This window comes from Nerophis lumbriciformis, linkage group LG33, assembly GCF_033978685.3.
Source record: "Nerophis lumbriciformis linkage group LG33, RoL_Nlum_v2.1, whole genome shotgun sequence".
Lineage (NCBI taxonomy): Eukaryota > Metazoa > Chordata > Actinopteri > Syngnathiformes > Syngnathidae > Nerophis > Nerophis lumbriciformis.
In genome coordinates this window covers 23,187,367-23,207,650 of record NC_084580.2, presented here as the reverse complement: position 1 = coordinate 23,207,650, position 20,284 = coordinate 23,187,367, and the positions used below count along the sequence as shown (strand labels likewise).

General features: G+C 43.6%; 2 protein-coding genes across 3 annotated transcripts in view; both read left to right on the top strand.

The window, feature by feature from the left end:
• LOC133575751 (uncharacterized) overlaps window positions 1-20,284 on the top strand; it is a 381,675-nt gene that overhangs the window by 136,925 nt on the left and 224,466 nt on the right. The gene's annotated exons all lie outside the window — the stretch shown is intronic.
• Window positions 1-20,284, top strand: part of LOC133575704 (major histocompatibility complex class I-related gene protein-like) — a 101,357-nt gene that overhangs the window by 67,105 nt on the left and 13,968 nt on the right. For both annotated transcript variants that reach the window (XM_061928482.2, XM_061928481.2), the window contains exon 3: window positions 16,661-16,687. In XM_061928482.2, the coding sequence (XP_061784466.1) occupies window positions 16,661-16,687 (27 nt within the window). The remainder of the gene's footprint in view (window positions 1-16,660; window positions 16,688-20,284) is intronic.

Sequence of the window (20,284 nt, the reverse complement as noted above, 5' to 3'; positions counted from 1 at the left end):
AAGTACATTTGCACTTTATTTTTCAATGTGTTTGTTCTGTAAAGGAATGAGTTAATGTTTAAAATGACTGGTTAATAGTGCTATTATAAAGTGCAATGTCAGCACAATTTTCTTTCCTGCAATTTAAAATGCACTTGTTTTAATAAATAAATACAGCGTTTGAAAAGCATACACAATCTGTGTTAATATATTAGTCTGTGGTTAAAAGGACTTGAAAGGACTCGAAACTCAAAATGCAGGACTTAGGACTTGACTTGAGACTTTCCAGTCTTGACTTTGGACTTGACTCGGGGCTTGCCTGTCTTGACTCGGGACTTGACTCGGACTTGAGGGCAAAGACTTGAGACTTACTTGTGACTTGCAAAACAATGACTTGGTCCCACCTCTGCTGTTAGCTAATAATAGGGATTTGGATAGTTAGCGTTAGCTGTCACATCTTAACAATAACATGATTGCAAATTGTTTGTTGCCTCTCTTGGACTGCTTTTGTACGTGTGCACCTGCCTCTGCATGTACGTGTTGACGAGACAGAGTGAGTGACCGCCGTAAACAGCAATCATTTTTTAAGGACTGGTAAATATGTTTATTATACAACCTTAGTAATTGTAAAAGTAATAGTCTTTATGCCACAACAACGATGTGCCCATATCAAACCTGCCATTTTTGGGAAAAGTCCTGAATAAAGGTGTCTCCCAGAATCTGGTGATGTGCAATACCACTGATTTTTACTCAGATCCGATACCGAGTAAAATCCAGACCGGTATCGGCAATACGGGTTCGATACTAATACTTTGCGCAAATATACTTAATGGGTCTGGTAATGTTTAAATCAGCCGTATTGAAATTTCGGTATGGATCCGTACATCACTACCAACAGCTTGGTGACTTTTAACAAATGTGTTTGATCCTTTCCAATCAGGGTTTAGGTCTCACCACAGCACTGAAACAGATAATAATCAGAATAATAATCAGTGAGCTGTTTTAGTCAGCTGCTGATGTTGAGAAACAAAAAACTACTCAATTTAACAGTTCTCAGATTAGAAAAGTACAACAACATAATAATACAAACAGACACAGGTTGACAAACATGTTTACTGCGTTTTTACTGATCTTGAAATAAAACCAGTTTCGATAGTTTATGTCTCACTGACATGTCCATTTTTCTTATGTTGTCGGTCTGAGCAATATGATGCCGTCTCATGGCAAAATTGTTAGAATAATTATGTATATATTATCACACTAACTTTGGTATGCTTAAAGTCTGTTGCTTTAGTTATTTAGCTATTGTGCTCAAGTTGGACTTTTTCTAATGTGAGCAAGGACAAATACTTCTTGCCTGAGGGGTGGCCTCAGCTGTAGATGTTATCTTTGTTTGAGCCCGCCAACAGCCAAGGACCTCAACCGACTTCAGCGAAAATGGGATGACGGCACGCGGACGAGGCAGAGACTTCAAGGACCTCAACAAGATAACATTTTAACACGCAGACGAAGCGGTGACGGGGCGAAAGCACAAGGCCCCCAGAACATTCCGTCACGTATCGCGCGTCCTGGACCAGCCTTGCATAAAATATGTGACCACTCCTTTTAGAGGCGGCCTTAGTATTGTTGACTGTGGAACTCCTGAAAAAAAAGAGAGATGCAAGAGCTGGACCTTAGAGCGTAGGGCGAGACTGTGACTAAGGGTCCGGCTCCATGCGTTCTCCTCATGAGCTAAATTGAACTCTGTCTCTGATTGATTCCTTGCTTCTTGTCTGATTAATAGATGTCATCAGTGTTTGAACCGGACAAAAATAGGTCGAGACGAACATCTCAACCATCCCAAAATGATGGTTGTCAATGCCATGCTGTGCCTCACCTACGTGGGATCCCATGTGAAGTACGTCCTTCCCAACAATCATTTTCTTCACACATGCTGCAACTTGCACACCTTGACACTGTGAATATTCCTAAAAGACATCACAAGTCCGCCATTGTTTATTCATTTTAATAAGTGGTATGACCGTGTGAGAACTTCTGTAGCTAAGACAAATCAACATGTGTGACACGTTAGCCTGGTGAGAATGTTTCTTACCACCCAGCCACCAATGTATGTGACACGGTTGTCCGGTAAGGGACAGTTCTGAGGTGGTGTTCAGTTGGCATAGTCATGCTGGACAAGAACTCTTGGCACCACGTCAAAGGCATCTTGTCATGTCTGTGTAATCATGTTTTGTTTTAGTCATGTTTTGTTAGTGTAGTTATTGGACTATTTAGTTTCTGGCTTTTCACTCCCGTGTCTTGTTTCCATGGTTACCCATTAGTTTCACCTGTTCCACGTTTGGACTCATTGTGCACTCTTGTTTGTCACCATAGCAACCCATTAGTTTTCACCTGCCTTCACGACTCACGCACCTGTCTTTAATCATGTCACTATTATTTAAGCTTCCAGTTGCCAGGCTGTCTGTCTGGCGACATCATACCCCTGTCACACTCTGTTTACCTCTGCGCACTTCATGCCCTGTCCAAGTAAGTTTTTTCGATTCATGCCACAGTTAGCGACTTTTGTTCATGTCCTTAGTTTTTTGCCCACGTGCAAGTATTGGTTTCATTTGTCAAGTTTGTACTTCCGCCTTGTGCGCGCCTTTAGTTTGTTCTTTTTGTTATAGTAAAATTAAATATGTCTTCACCTCCACGCCATGTCTGGTCCAAATCATTTGCACCACGGGAGAACAAACCACGCCATAGTCCAAGTCCTGACACATCTGGAATGTTGTCCTCCGAGTCCTTCGTCATAGGAAGAATCTTAGTGTTGTCTTGTGCTGTGGCATTTCCAGTTTTGCTGGGTTCAATGCCAGCTTGGTGTGGATTGAGTGGAATTGCTGTGTGTTGTTGCAGCCTCCTGTTTATAATAAGAGAAGAGTACATGAATAAGATTGTGCATTAGCACCCTCATCTTACATTCTTATTGACATATACTGTACATATATAGTTATTAATATTGTATTTCTTGAAATGCCTTATGCATATATAAAAGATGAAACAATTAAAATGTTATCTTCATTTCATATTGTCAATTATCAACACACAGCACCTGATTTATGAAGATAAACAAACGTAACGAACAATCCTTGATGTGATTAAATGAGTGAGTCATTCAAGTATATCTTCGGTATCATTTTAAAGATAAGGTCCCAACGATAGTAACACACACACTTGGTGTGGTGCATTTGACCCATCCCCATGTTCACCCCCTGGGAGGTGAGGGGAGCAGTGAGCAGCATTGGTGGCCACACTCGGGAATAATTTTGGTGATTTAACCCCCAATTCCAACCCTTGATGCTGGGGAAATGCCATTTTTATAGTTTTTGGTATAATTCAGCTGGGGTTTGAACTCATAACCTTCCAGTCTCAGGGAGGACACTCTAACCACAAGGCGACTAAGCAGGTCTTATAGACCCGTTTACTGCACATCAAATCTGATTATTTTTGTTGCCCTCAAGTGACAAAGATCTGATTTTTTTTGACAGTCCAAACGTTCCAAAGCCATTCAAATATGATCTTTTGGCATCAGATTTAGGCCACATCACATAACGTCACGATCTCAGCAGCACAAATAAATCCAACTTTTTTTCTTTCAGGGATGAATGCTTAATTAGTGGAGCCCTCAGATGTAAAGACTTTGGTGCATCTAATGGCTTCTTCTCTAAATCCTTGTGAGTGTCAAATGAAGTGAGGTCAGTAACGTCTTGCTGATAATAAATGATTTCAATCTTTAAAAACAATATTTTTATTAAGAGTGTAAAAATCCACTCCATCCCATTTTAAATATATTTTTTTAATGATCGCTTTTATATTTGCTGCTAAACCTTTCTACACGGATTCAGGTACATAAACAGAAACCTAATGGGACTCTAGACCATGGGTGTCAAATTCAGCCCGCCGTGTAATTTCACTTGGCCCTTGAGGAGATATCAAATTAACACTAGAGTTGACCCGCCGATTATATTCAGCGGCGGAGTGCTGCGGTAGCACCGCATTCACCACTAATTCTCATACTTGCTAACCCTCCCGGGAGACTCTCAAATTTCAGTGCCCCTCCTTGGTGGTAGCGGGGGTGTATATTGCAGCCTGGAAGAGTTAGGGCTGCATGGGATTCTGGGTATTTGTTTTGTTGTGTTTATGTTGTGTTACGGTGCGTATGTTCTCCCGAAATGTGTTTGTCAATCTTGTTTGGTGTGAATTCACAGTGTGGCGTATATTTCTAACAATGTTAAAGTTATTTATACGGGTACCGTCAGTGTAACGTGTATCGCTGTTGGCCAAGTATGCATTGCATTTACGTGTGTGTGTGTGTGTGTGTGTGTGTGTGTGAGTGTGTGCTGAAGTCGCACATATTTGGTGATCGGGCCGGCACGTTGTTGGAATGGATGAAAAGCAGACGTGACGACAGCTCGTGGAGGACGATAAACGCAGTACCTTTAAAGCACGCCCCCAAGACTTTGGTCCGGGTGGACTACGAGGTATAATGACTGATGAACAACTTTGTTCGATAATGAAGGTTGCCTCAGCTCAAAGCCTGAGCCCCGACATGAATGAACTAGCATCCAAGAAAAGATGGCTGGTATCTGGTTTGGGCACATCAGATTAGATCAGTGTGTTGCAAATTGAGCAGTTTAAAGTCCTGAATGGTTGGTTTATTCATTGTTATTTTATTTTCTAATTTATTAGCCTGTGGAAAAAGTTAATGTTCATATTTACCTCAGAAGGCTGCAAAAAGAAAAGAGGCATTACATTTTTATTTAAATTGTATTTGATATGCCATTGATATTTTTTAATTATTATTATTATTATTTGAAACTCGATTTTGCATGTCACTATAAAGTTATATAAGCCTTGCTTGTTCAATATTCAATGCAAAACTTGTTTGGGTCCCTATTAAAAGGTTAATTAGTTCAACCTTGGCCCACCGCTTTGTTCAGTTTTAAATTTTGGCCCACTCTGTATTTGAGTTTGACACCCCTGATCTACACTCACTCTCAGTTCTTTTATTTCTACGCTGCAGCTGCTTGACCATCGCGTCAATTAAGCCACGAAGAAGAACAAACGGTATGACGTCATATGCAACCCAGCTCGTGCCAGCTACATTTTTCATACACAAAAGTCGCTTTCTTAAAGTGAAACCCAATTTCCTACATTAAAATATTAATTAAATCTTTGAAAATGGTAAAAAGTACAAACAGCCTTAAATGAATATCGTTATTGGATAAATTAAAGTTGTTTTAAACCATACTTGCCAACCTTGAGACCTCCGATTTCGGGAGGTGGGGGTGGGGGCATGGTTGGGGGCGTGGTTAAGAGGGGAGGAGTATATTGACAGCTAGAATTCACCAAATCAAGTATTTCATATATATATATATCTACATCCTGAAATTATGCAAACAAAACTGTGTTTAGATAATTGATACTTCAAACTTGCATAAATACATCTTAAGGAATATAACATAACTTGGCTTCTGAGAGTTTCAAAATGTAATGAATAAAATGCTAAAGTTGTTGATAAACAAGCAATTATTTTAATAATTAAATATGGTCATTTTAAATGAATTATTATGATAATTCAAAATCAATTATTTCAAATATGTTTATTTTTGTTATGTCTTGGCAAAAATGAGGACTCAGATGCAGAAGAGAGACAATTGACTCAGACTTTATTTAATTAGTTTTCTTTGCTATCTCTTGGACAGAGTGATTAAACAAAGTGGCTACAAAATCTATCTATGATCCATCCATCCATCCATCCATCTTCTTCCGCTTATCCGAGGTCGGGTCGCGGGGGCAGCAGCCTAAGCAGGGAAGCCCAGACTTCCCTCTCCCCAGCCACTTCGTCCAGCTCCTCCCGGGGGATCCCGAGGCGTTCCCAGGCCAGCCGGGAGACATAGTCTTCCCAACGTGTCCTGGGTCTTCCTCGTGGCCTCCTACCGGTCGGACATGCCCTAAACACCTCCTTAGGGAGGCGCTCGGGTGGCATCCTGACCAGATGCCCGAACCACCTCATCTGGCTCCTCTCGATGCGGAGGAGCAGCGGCTTTACTTTGAGCTCCCCCCGGATGACAGAGCTTCTCACCCTATCTCTAAGGGAGAGCCCCGCCACCCGGCGGAGGAAACTCATTTCGGCCGCTTGTACCCGTGATCTTGTCCTTTCGGTCATAACCCAAAGCTCATGACCATAGGTGAGGATGGGAACGTAGATCGACCGGTAAATTGAGAGCTTTGCCTTCCGGCTCAGCTCCTTCTTCACCACAACGGATCGATACAGTGTCCGCATTACTGAAGACGCCGCACCGATCCGCCTGTCGATCTCACGATCCACTCTTCCCTCACTCGTGAACAAGACTCCGAGGTACTTGAACTCCTCCACTTGGGGCAAGATCTCCTCCCCAACCCGGAGATGGCACTCCACCCTTTTCCGGGCGAGAACCATGGACTCGGACTTGGAGGTGCTGATTCTCATCCCAGTCGCTTCACACTCAGCTGCGAACCGATCCAGTGAGAGCTGAAGATCCTGGCCAGATGAAGCCATCAGGACCAAATCATCTGCAAAAAGCAGAGACCTAATCCTGCAGCCACCAAACCGGATCCCCTCAACGCCTTGACTGCGCCTAGAAATTCTGTCCATAAAAGTTATGAACAGAATCGGTGACAAAGGGCAGCCCTGGCGGAGTCCAACCCTCACTGGAAACGTGTCCGACTTACTGCCGGCAATGCGGACCAAGCTCTGACACTGATCATACAGGGAGCGGACCGCCACAATCAGACAGTCCGAAACCCCATACTCTCTGAGCACTCCCCACAGGACTTCCCGAGGGACACGGTCGAATGCCTTCTCCAAGTCCACAAAGCACATGTAGACTGGTTGGGCAAACTCCCATGCACCCTCAAGGACCCTGCCGAGAGTATAGAGCTGGTCCACAGTTCCACGACCAGGACGAAAACCACACTGTTCCTCCTGAATCCGAGGTTCGACTATCCGGCGTAGCCTCCTCTCCAGTACACCTGAATAGACCTTACCGGGAAGGCTGAGGAGTGTGATCCCACGATAGTTAGAACACACCCTCCGGTTCCCCTTTTTAAAGAGAGGAACCACCACCCCGGTCTGCCAATCCAGAGGTACTGCCCCCGATGTCCACGCGATGCTGCAGAGTCTTGTCAACCAAGACAGCCCTACAGCATCCAGAGCCTTAAGGAACTCCGGGCGGATCTCATCCACCCCCGGGGCCTTGCCACCGAGGAGCTTTTTAACTACCTCAGCAACCTCAGCCCCAGAAATAGGAGAGCCCACCACAGATTCCTCAGGCACTGCTTCCTCATAGGAAGACGTGTTGGTGGGATTGAGGAGGTCTTCGAAGTATTCCCTCCACCGATCCACAACTTCCGCAGTCGAGGTCAGCAGAACACCATCCGCACCATACACGGTGTTGGTAGTGCACTGCTTCCCCTTCCTGAGGCGGTGGATGGTGGTCCAGAATCGCTTCGAAGCCGTCCGGAAGTCGTTTTCCATGGCTTCCCCGAACTCCTCCCATGTCCGAGTTTTTGCCTCCGCGACCGCTGAAGCCGCACACCGCTTGGCCTGTCGGTACCTGTCCGCTGCCTCAGGAGTCCCATGAGCCAAAAGAACCCGATAGGACTCCTTCTTCAGCTTGACGGCATCCCTCACCGCCGGTGTCCACCAACGGGTTCTAGGATTACCGCCACGACAGGCACCAACTACCTTGCGGCCACAGCTCCAATCAGCCGCCTCGACAATAGAGGTGCGGAACATGGTCCACTCGGACTCAATGTCCAGCACCTCCCTCGTGACATGTTCAAAGTTCTTCCGGAGGTGGGAATTGAAACTCTCTCTGACAGGAGACTCTGCCAGACGTTCCCAGCAAACCCTCACAATGCGTTTGGGCCTGCCAGGTCTGTCCGGCATCCTCCCCCACCATCGCAGCCAACTCACCACCAGGTGGTGATCGGTAGAAAGCTCCGCCCCTCTCTTCACCCGAGTGTCCAAAACATGAGGCCGCAAATCCGATGACACAACTACAAAGTCGATCATAGAACTGCGGCCTAGGGTGTCCTGGTGCCAAGTGCACATATGGACACCCTTATGCTTGAACATGGTGTTCGTTATGGACAATCCGTGACGGGCACAAAAGTCCAATAACAAAACACCACTTGGGTTCAGATCCGGGCGGCCATTCTTCCCAATCACGCCTCTCCAGGTTTCACTGTCGTTGCCAATATGAGCGTTGAAGTCCCCCAGTAGAACGAGGGAATCACCCGGGGGCGCACTCTCAAGTACTCCCTCGAGTGAATCCAAAAAGGGTGGATACTCTGAGCTGCTGTTTGGCGCGTAAGCGCAAACAACAGTCAGGACCCGTCCCCCCACCCGAAGGCGGAGGGAAGCTACCCTCTCGTCCACCGGGTTGAACTCCAACATGCAGGCTCTGAGCCGGGGGGCAACAAGAATTGCCACCCCAGCCCGTCGCCTCTCACTGCTGGCAACGCCAGAGTGGAAGAGAGTCCAGCCCCTCTCGAGAGAACTGGTTCCAGAGCCCTTGCTGTGCGTCGAGGTGAGTCCGACTATATCCAACCGGAACTTCTCTACCTCGCGCACTAGCTCAGGCTCCTTCCCCCCCAGCGAGGTGACGTTCCACGTCCCAAGAGCTAGCTTCTGTAGCCGAGGATCGGACCGCCAAGTGCCCTGCCTTCGGCTACCGCCCAGCTCACATTGCACCCGACCTCTATGGCCCCTGCTATGGGTGGTGAGCCCATTGGAGGGGGGACCCACGTTGCCTCTTCGGGCTGTGCCCAGCCGGGCCCCATGGGGACAGGCCCGGCCACCAGGCGCTCGCCATCGTGCCCCAACTCCGGGCCTGGCTCCAGAGGGGGGCCCCAGTGACCCGCGTCCGGGCGAGGGAAATCTGAGTCTCGGTTCTTGCATTTCCATAGAAGTCTTCGAGCTGCTCTTTGTCTGATCCCTCACCTAGGACCTGTTTGTCTTGGGAGACCCTACCAGGGGGCATGGAAGCCCCCGGACAACATAGCTCCTAGGATCATTGGGACACGCAAACTCCTCTACCACGTTAAGGTGGCAGCTCAGAGAGGAGCTATCTATGATATACTTGAGTAACTAGAGGATGTGTAGCATAGGTCATAAGGCAATAAACAGAAAATCACTCCATAAGGAGGAAAAGGGCAATAGCAAAATTTCTATATAAGTCTAATAACAAAAAACCAACAATCTATGATAATCTACAAAAAGATAATTTCACTCATGAAAAGAAGTCGAGAAGCTTGCAAACTAAAAGCGCTCCAGAACGAGGGAAAAAAGGAAGACAAGGCACTAAGAAAATTGATACAAAAAGACTTGACCGAAAAAACTTTAGCAAAAGAAAATGTGTGAATGTGAGTGTGAATGTTGTGTGTCTATCTGTGTTGGCCCTGCGATGAGGTGGCGACTTGTCCAGGGTGTACCCCGCCTCCCGCCCGATTGTAGCTGAGATTGGCTCCAGCGCCCCCCGCAACCCCGAAGGGAATAAGCGGTAGAAAATGGATGGATGGATGGAAAATCACTCTCTCAGAGGAAACAAAGAAATCAATAAATAAAGCGAGACAATACTTATCAAGGCTGTGGACAAGGCTGTGGGCAAGGCTGTGGGCAAGGCTGGAGGTACGTAGCGAGACGATATACTCTGGCACAAGACAAGAGGAAGAAGAGACATGTATACACATGAGGAAGGGTGACACAGGTGGGCACAATCAGGCAATCAGGAGAGACATCAGACCAGTGAAATGGGAGGAAGGGCAAGTGACCTGAAACGAGAGGGAGAGTTGACCTTTCAAAATAAAACAGGAAATGACAAGACAACATGAAACCAGACGAAACCCAGACAAGACTTCACCCAGGTGTGACAGAACCCCCCCCCCCCCCCCCCCCCCCTCTAAGGCCGACTCCTGACGGCCCAGGAACCTCAGGGTGGAGTCTATAGAAGTCCCTGATGAGAGTGGGGTCGACAATGTGGCGGGACGGAACCCACTGTCTCTCTTCGGGTCCATATCCTTCCCAATCCACCAGGAATTGTCTTCCCCGGCCCCGGTTGCGTACTGCCAACAAGCGTTTAACCTTGTATACTGGTCCGCCTTCGATCATTTCGGGTGGTGGAGGGGACGTGGTGGCTGGGACCATGGTGCTTACTTTGGCTGGTTTGATCTGACTGACGTGGAAGGTGGGATGGACGCGGAGGGATCGGGGCAGACGAAGCCGTACCGCTGCAGGTCCGACGAGTTTATTGATTGGGAATGGGCCTACAAAACTTGGTGCCAGTTTCTTTGATGGAACCTTGAGGCGTAGGTCCTTGGCTGATAGCCAGACTTTCTGACCAGGCTGGTAGGCGGGTGCAGGCCGTCTCTTGCGGTCTGCCGCCCGCTTCATCCGATCTCCTTGTTTGTTCAATACCTGGCGGGCGGCTGCCCAAATACGGCGACAACGTTTGACCATGGCATGGGCGGAGGGGACCGACACTTCCAACTCATTCTCGGGAAAGAGAGGGGGCTGGTACCCTAAGGCACAATGAAAGGGAGAGAGGCCGGTGGCTGATGTAGGCAATGAATTGTGCGCATACTCTACCCAGACCAGGTGCTTGCTCCATGTGGAGGGGTTCTGGCAGACCAAGCACCGGAGGCCGGTTTCCAGCTGCTGGTTTAGTCGTTCGGTCTGGCCATTGGCTTCCGGATGATATCCAGATGTTAGGCTGGCCTTGGCTCCAATTAGTCGGCAGAACTCCCTCCAGAACCGTGATACAAATTGGGGCCCCCGGTCTGAAACAATGTCTTTGGGGAATCCATGAACTCTGAACACATTAGTCATCATAATCTCCGCCATCTCCTTGGCGGATGGTAATTTAGGCAAAGCGATGAATCTGACCATCTTGGAGAATCTGTCGACCACAGTGAGGACGGTGGTCTTACCTTGTGAGACCGGGAGCCCTGTAACGAAGTCCATCGCGATGTCTGACCATGGTCTGGAGGGGATGGGGAGCGGGTGGAGAAGTCCCATGCGAGACCTGGAAGATGTCTTGTTCCTGGCACAGACCGAACACGCCTCTACGTACTCCCGGACCTCCGTCTCCATGGCTGGCCACCAGAACCGCCGGGAGATCACAAACATTGTTCTTTTAACTCCCGGATGACATGAAAGCAGCGAGGTGTGGGCCCAATGAATCACCCGGGGACGCAGCTCAATGGGGACAAACAATCGATTATCAGGACATCCCCTAGGTGGCGGGGCCACACCGTTAGCTTGCTTTACCTCAGTTTCTATTGGCCAAGTTACCGCTCCTACCACACAGTTCAGTGGAAGGATGGTCTCAGGTTGCTTGGCCTCAAGCTCGGGGTCGAACAGTCGTGACAGGGCGTCTGGCTTGACGTTGCGGTACCCCGGCCTGTAGGAGAGCGAAAAGGAAAAGCGATTAAAAAAAAGCGCCCACCTGGCCTGGCGAGAGTTGAGTCTCTTAGCCTTCTTGATGTATTCCAGATTCTTGTGATCAGTCCAGACGATGAATGGGTGTTCGGCCCCCTCAAGCCAATGCCTCCATTCCTCCAAGGCGAGCTTCACCGCCAGCAACTCATGATTGCCAACATCATAGTTTCTTTCAGCTTTGGACAGCCGCCGCGACAGAAAGGCACAGGGATGCATCTTGCCGTCCTGTTGAGAACGTTGAGACAGGACCGCTCCTACTCCTTCATTAGAAGCGTCCACTTCCACGACGAACTGGCGCTGCGGGTCCGGAATGGTGAGGATGGGCGCTGAGGTGAAGCGGTGTTTGAGTGTCTGGAAGGCCCTCTCTGCCTCTGGAGACCAGTGGAACCGCACCTGGGGAGAGGTAAGAGCATGGAGCGGAGCAGCTATTGCGCTGAAGCTTCTGACAAAACGCCTGTAAAAGTTAGCAAAACCCAAGAATTGCTGAACCTTCTTGCGGTTGTCAGGTGTAGGCCAATCAGCCACAGCGCTAACTTTAGCCGGATCCATCTGCCCTCTTCCAGGAGCTACAATGAAGCCCAGGAAGGAGACAGTGTCGGCATGAAAAACACTCTTTTCAGCATTAACATACAAGTCATTGTCCAAGAGTCTCTTTAAAACCTGAGTTACGTGGACTTGGTGAGTATCACTGTCAGGAGAATAAATCAATATATCGTCAAGGTAGACGTACACAAAATGGTCCAGGAAGTCTCTTAGAACGTCATTGATCATTGCTTGGAACACGGCGGGAGCATTGGTGAGTCCGAAGGGCATGACCCTGTATTCATAGTGGCCGCTGGGTGTGTTGAATCCAGTCTTCCACTCGTCTCCCTCTCTAATTCGGACCAGATGGTAAGCGTTGCGTAGATCCAGTTTGGTGAATAGCACAGTCAATCAAAAAGGTTTTGCACAAACCGGGGGCGCCAGCGTATGGTGCCGGAGGGGCCAGCTTGCATCCGGCTCCGGTAGGAGGTGACGACAGAGTGGGAGCGGCGGTTGCCGTGGGGGGCGGAGACGCCGGTTCTGGTCGAGCAAACTGCCCGAGTAGTCCTTGCAGCTGGGAGGAAAGGTGACCCATGTTCGCTGCCATCGCCGTCTGAAAGTCCTCCTGTCGGGCGAGCCGTGATTCCTGGGCGCGCAGGATTTCCGTCAGTTGTTTAGCCTCTGCTGAGTCCATTCTGGCCAGAGTATAATGTTATGTCTTGGCAAAAATGAGGACTCAGATGCAGAAGAGAGACAATTGACTCAGACTTTATTTAATTAGTTTTCTTTGCTATCTCTTGGACAGAGTGATTAAACAAAGTGGCTACAAAATCTATCTATGATATACTTGAGTAACTAGAGGATGTGTAGCATAGGTCATAAGGCAATAAACAGAAAATCACTCCATAAGGAGGAAAAGGGCAATAGCAAAATTTCTATATAAGTCTAATAACAAAAAACCAACAATCTATGATAATCTACAAAAAGATAATTTCACTCATGAAAAGAAGTCGAGAAGCTTGCAAACTAAAAGCGCTCCAGAAGGAGGAAAAAAAGGAAGACAAGGCACTAAGAAAATTGATACAAAAAGACTTGACCGAAAAAACTTTAGCAAAAGAAAATCACTCTCTCAGAGGAAACAAAGAAATCAATAAATAAAGCGAGACAATACTTATCAAGGCTGTGGACAAGGCTGGAGGTACGTAGCGAGACGATATACTCTGGCACAAGACAAGAGGAAGAAGAGACATTTATACACATGAGGGAGGGTGACACAGGTGGGCACAATCAGGCAATCAGGAGAGACATCAGACCAGTGAAACGAGAGGAAAAGCAAGTGACCTGAAACGAGAGGGAGAGTTGACCTTTCAAAATAAAACAGGAAATGACAAGACAACATGAAACCAGACGAAACCCAGACAAGACTTCACCCAGGTGTGACAATTTTAATGTATAATTCTATGGCTAGATGTAATAAGGAGTCAGGAAAAAATACAAAGAAAAATACAATTAATTTTGATGTTTTTAGCAAAATATAGTTAAAAATGTATTTATTTATTTATTTATTTAATTAATAAATATATTTATTTTTAGGTGAGATAAACATAATAATACAATTTATCTCTAGTCTGGATGATTTAGTTCTTGTCACCCTGTTGTCCTCCCGTCATGAAAAAAGGCTGTCCTCACTCAGGTCCGCATGGAGCTGGAGGGGGCGTGGCCTCCAGCTCCGGCTGAAAATCGGGAGATTTTCGGGAGAATATTTGTCCCCGGGAGGGTTTTAGGGAGAGGCGCTGAATTTCGGGAGTCTCCCGAAAAATTCGGGAGGGTTGGCAAGTATGTTTTAAACAAGCCCAGTTTTTTATTTATTTTATTTACTTATATATGTATTTTTATTTTAATCTCATTTGTATTGTGTCTTTTTTTTCAAAGTCTGGTTGGAATGAGCATTGTATTTAATTTGATGTATTTTATATTCCTATGTAATTGTTTAACTTGCTGTAAAATATTGAATCGTATTGTGTTGAAAGTGCCTTGATGTGTGTGTGCATTGTGTATGTATGTTCAATTATTACAAAAATACAAACAATAACAAATAAAAAAGTTTTTTGTGTTTTTAAAAGAGTGTTTTAAACGCTTAGACGCTACAATATGACTTATGTAAAATGTTCATCTTGTTGTTGTGTATTGTTCCCAGGGCCGGCCCGTGGCATAGGCCGTATAGGCAAATGCTAAGGGCGCCGTCCATCAGGGGGCGCCACGCCAGTGCCACAAATGTTGGAGAAAAAAAAAAGAAAAAAAAGTTGGTACTATTATTTCTAAATACAAAAAATAATCCCACGTTAATTAAAATGCAAATTAAAGCCTATTTAATATAAATATTATTTGTTACAACATTACGCTCCCCCTTCCCCCCGCACGGTGCGCCCCCCCCCCCCCCCCCCCCCCCCCTCATGACTCTTTTTGGACGTCACCACATCAAAAAATCAACACAAGATGTCAAAACGGTCAAAACTGTCAGGTGCCCAGGGAAGAAAAAAGAGAAAAGAAGAGGAGGAGAAACGAGAAAAGACAGAGTTAGCAGGTAGGTAACGTTAGCCTACATGAAATTATTTGTCTGTTACAGAATGTGATAGTAACCTGGCTTTTTAGCATTAAGCTAATGTTACATGATTCGGCAATTGCTAATCAATAAATAGCTAGTTCTGTTTTAACGTCGGGTTAATATTGTGGAGGGGGCTAAATTGTTATGGAAAATAATAATGTAACGTTAGGTAATTACAGTACTCCCACCTTACATTCCTCAGGGACATTTGTATTAGATCTTTTAAGCAGGTGTTTTTGTTTACATTGTTATTGCCTTCTGGTTAGCTAATGTTTGCCCTGCAGGTAATAGTCACTTTTCCACCCCTTTATATATTAGGTATAGTTGTAAGCAGAGGTGGGTAGAGTAGCCAGAAATTGTACTCAAGTAAGAGTACTGTTACTTTAGAGATTTATTACTCAAGTAAAAGTAAGGAGTAGTCACCCAAATATTTACTTGAGTAAAAGTAAAAAGTATGTTGTGAAAAAACTACTCAAGTACTGAGTAACTGATGAGTAACATACACACACACACACATATATATATACATACATATACATTGATATATACAGTATATAATTTATATGTATTTATTTTGCTGTTTTTGTTTACATGTTAAAGATGTTTTAATGAATATACATGCATGTTTAACATATAGATTCCTTTCTTTCATGCAGACTAGAATATAAGTTGGTGTATTACCTGATTCTGATGACTTGCGTTGATTGTAATCAGACAGTAGTGATGATAACGTCCACGTTTTCAAATGGAGGGGAAGAAAAGTTCCTCCTTTCTGTCTAATACCACATGAAAGTGGTTGGTTTTTGGCACCTTATTTGTCCAGCTTCCATATTCGTTTTTATACACTTTACAAGAAATATATTGGCGTCAAACTCCGTAGCTTGCTAGCTTGTTTGCGCTGGCTTTCGGAGACTCTTGTTTTGAAAGCGCAGGTGCGATGGAGCGGCACTTTTATTGTGAAGACAGGAACGTCCTCATGTGCGGTCAGTCTTGAGGCTTTTGACGGGATGTACGGTCGAAATAAAAAAAGTATATTTTTTCCCTCACACTTTTGATTGATTGATTGGAACTTTTATGATTAGATTGCACAGTACAGTACATATTCCGTACAATTGACCACTAAATGGTAACACCCCCATAAGTTTTTCAACTTGTTTAAGTCAGGTCATGTGACCCCTGGCTCTGTTTGATTGGTCCAACGTCACCAGTGACTGCATCTGATTGGTGGAACGGAGTGAACGTCACCAGTGACTGTATTTGTTGAAACGCAGGCACTTTGAAGGTCTGTCTGACAGACCAAAACAAACAAAGCGTGCATTAACAGATCGATAAAAATTAGTAGCGAGTAGCGAGCTGAATGTAGATAAAAGTAGCGGAGTAAAAGTAGCGTTCCTTCTCTATAAATATACTTAAGTAAAAGTAAAAGTATGATGCATTAAAACTACTCTTAGAAGTACAATTTATCCCAAAAGTTACTCAAGTAGATGTAACGGAGTAAATGTAGCGCGTTACTACCCACCTCTGGTTGTAAGTAAAAAAAAAAGGTCAAAGACAAAGCTATTCGGTTTCTTGTGAGTATATACACTTCACTGCCGATGTGGGGGGGCGCCACCTAAAATCTTGCCTAGGGCGCCAGATTGGTTAGGGCCGGGCCTGATTGTTCCTATAAAGTTTGTGTGTGTATTATAATAAAGCTGCTTCAAAAAACATGACGTCACCCTCGCTAGATTCGCTTTTATTCTTGTAATGATGATATGACTTTTATTTTGTTAATATTCATGTGTTAGCTGCAGTGGAGGAACTGCGTGGCTGTCAAATATTTGTCTCCGCCTCCAGAAACTTCTGTCAAGTCACGTGATTTCCCGATTTGATATAAAAGCTCGTTTCCGCCTTGGCGTCCATTTCATGTTTACTCGTCAAGCAAGTTGTCGTCGCCTTGTTTTTCTCTGAGGATTAAAACTAGAAACTTTTTTATTGACTTGTGCACTTGTGACATTTAATGATGAACTTGCTTTTCTTCTTTCTCCTAGTTGTACAAACACACAGCGTGACGCCTGGTAAGTCCACTTTCTTGACAACTTTATACACCTCATTCCTACATGCTCATTTCATCCTAAATACTTCTTCTCATTATTATTGACGCTCTTCTCTTTTCACCAACATCAATCAGTCAATAGTAGTGATGGGTTGATGAGGCGTCATGAAGCGTTTCGACACATTGCAAAACTGTATTGATACTGTGTCGATACTGTGTCACTAAATACTGACATCTGCTGGACATTAAAAATCCCTACAGGCAACCTATGGACCGACTCAACTGACACTGATTTTATGCCCTAGTACAGGGGTCACCAACCTTTTTGAAACCAAGAACTACTTCTTGGGTACTGATTAATGCGAAGGGCTACCAGTTTGATACACACTTAAATAAATAAATATATTGTCATTTGTAAGTTACATGTAAGTGTGATTTAAACAAGAATAGCTAAATAAATACATTCATATACAGGTAAAAGCCAGTAAATTAGAATATTTTGAAAAACTTGATTTATTTCAGTAATTGCATTCAAAAGGTGTAACTTGTACATTATATTTATTCATTGCACACAGACTGATGCATTCAAATGTTTATTTCATTTAATTTTGATGATTTGAAGTGGCAACAAATGAAAATCCAAAATTCCGTGTGTCACAAAATTAGAATATTACTTAAGGCTAATACAAAAAAGGGATTTTTAGAAATGTTGGCCAACTGAAAAGTATGAAAATGAAAAATATGAGCATGTACAATACTCAATACTTGGTTGGAGCTCCTTTTGCCTCAATTACTGCGTTAATGCGGCGTGGCATGGAGTCGATGAGTTTCTGGCACTGCTCAGGTGTTATGAGAGCCCAGGTTGCTCTGATAGTGGCCTTCAACTCTTCTGCGTTTTTGGGTCTGGCATTCTGCATCTTCCTTTTCACAATACCCCACAGATTTTCTATGGGGCTAAGGTCAGGGGAGTTGGCGGGCCAATTTAGAACAGAAATGCCATGGTCCGTAAACCAGGCACGGGTAGATTTTGCGCTGTGTGCAGGCGCCAAGTCCTGTTGGAACTTGAAATCTCCATCTCCATAGAGCAGGTCAGCAGCAGGAAGCATGAAGTGCTCTAAAACTTGCTGGTAGACGGCTGCGTTGACCCTGGATCTCAGGAAACAGAGTGGACCGACACCAGCAGATGACATGGCACCCCAAACCATCACTGATGGTGGAAACTTTACACTAGACTTCAGGCAACGTGGATCCTGTGCCTCTCCTGTCTTCCTCCAGACTCTGGGACCTCGATTTCCAAAGAAAATGCAAAATTTGCATGGTTGGGTGATGGTTTGGGGTGCCATGTCATCTGCTGGTGTCGGTCCACTCTGTTTCCTGTAGTAGTTTCAAGTATTGAGTATTGTACATGCTCATATTTTTCATTTTCATACTTTTCAGTTGGCCAACATTTCTAAAAATCCCTTTTTTGTATTAGCCTTAAGTAATATTCTAATTTTGTGACACACAGAATTTTGGATTTTCATTTGTTGCCACTTCAAATCATCAAAATTAAATGAAATAAACATTTGAATGCATCAGTCTGTGTGCAATGAATAAATATAATGTACAAGTTACACCTTTTGAATGCAATTACTGAAATAAATCAAGTTTTTCAAAATATTCTAATTTACTGGCTTTTACCTGTATATAAAAAAATGGGTATTTCTGTCTGTCATTCCGTCGTACATTTTTTTTTTCCTTTTACGGAAGGTTTTTTTGTAGAGAATAAATGATGAAAAAACCCACTTAATTGAACGGTTTAAAAGAGGGGAAAACACGAAAAAAATTAAAATAAAATTTTGAAACATAGTTTATCTTCAATTTTGACTCTTTAAATTTCAAAATTCAACCGACAAAAAGAAGAGAAAAACTAGCTAATTTGAATCTTTTTGAAAAAATAAAAAAAATAATTTATGGAACATCATTAGTAATTTTTCCTGATTAATATACATTTTAGAATTTTGATGACATGTTTTAAATTGGTTAAAATCCAATCTGCACTTTGTTAGAATATTTAACAAATTGGACCAAGCTATATTTCTAACAAAGACAAATCAGTATTTCTTCTAGATTTTCCAGAACAAAAATTTTAAAAGAAATTCAAAATACTTTGAAATAAGATTTAAATTTGATTCTACAGATTTTCTAGATTTGCCAGAATAATTTTTTTGAATTTTAATCATAGTAAGTTTGAAGAAATATTTCACAAATATTCTTCGTCGAAAAACCAGAAGCTAAAATAATTATTATTCTTTACAATAATAATAAAATTAAAAAAAATTACTTGAACATTGATTTAAATGTTCAGGAAAGAAGAGGAAGAAATTTAAAAGGTAAAAAGGTATATTTGTTTAAAAATCCTAAAATCATTTTTAAGGTTGTATTTTTTCTCTAAAATTGTATTTCTAAAAGTAATAAGAAGCAAAGTAGGAAATGAATGAATTTATTTAAACAAGTGAAGACCCATCCATCCATCCATTTTCTACCGCTTATTCCAAGTGAAGACCAAGTCTTTAAAATATTTTCTTGGATTTTCAAATTCTATTTGAGTTTTGTCTCTTCTAGAATTAAAAATGTCGAGCAAAGCGAGACCAGCTTGCTAGTAAATAAATAAAATTGAAAAAAAATAGAGGCAGCTCACTGGTTAGTGCTGCTCTTTGAGCTTTTTTTAGAACAGGCCAGCGGGCGACTGATCTGGTCCTTACGGGCTACCTGGTGACCGCGGGCACCGCGTTGGTGACCCCTGCCCTAGTATATACAATAATATAAACCATTTGTATTGTATTTCATTTAGTATTATTTCATATCTTCATTTAAATAAAAATATATTTGTATCTTTTTTAGATACAGTCAATAAATAATGTGAACATGTATCATAACATGGGAATCTAAGAGAACGTGTTGTGGATGATTGTGGACCGGGAATTTTTTTTTATTTTATTTTTTTACACATTTTTATAAAAAAAATTAAAAAAAAGTTTTTCCGACGTATTACATTTTAGACGATTTCTCTTCTTAGTTATTATTTCTCCGGCTGTAGAAAAGAGCCGCTCACAGGGCACAGAGGAGGCGTCAGTGCGACACAGTTGGCGTATCGGTCACGTGACCAAAACAGCTCATGATCGGTCACGTGACTTTCTAAAAGCGGTACGCGCACCGACACAGGGTTTTGCTCTATGAGCTCGACGCATGCGCCGATGCATCGGTGTTGCCGGACCCATCACTAGTCAATAGTTTGCATCTTCATTTGTTGCTCAAACTTTTCATGAGTCAAACTTGTTCAAGTTGTCTCACTTTAACAGCAAACTACATCAAACTTTTTACTTTAGCATTTCCGGTTTCACTTTTAAATAGGAAAATAACAATAATTAATCCAGGAAACAATCAGTAGTATCAGTTATAAGATGAGATGTAGATCAGAATCATTTAATGTACACAAAAATTACTCTATTGTTGGGAATTATTCTGAAATAATTTGACCCCCAAAGGGACAAGCGGTAGTAAAATGGATGGATGGATTATTGTTTATTGTTTATTGTTTATTGAGGATCCCCATTAGTCGACGCACAAACGCCAGGCT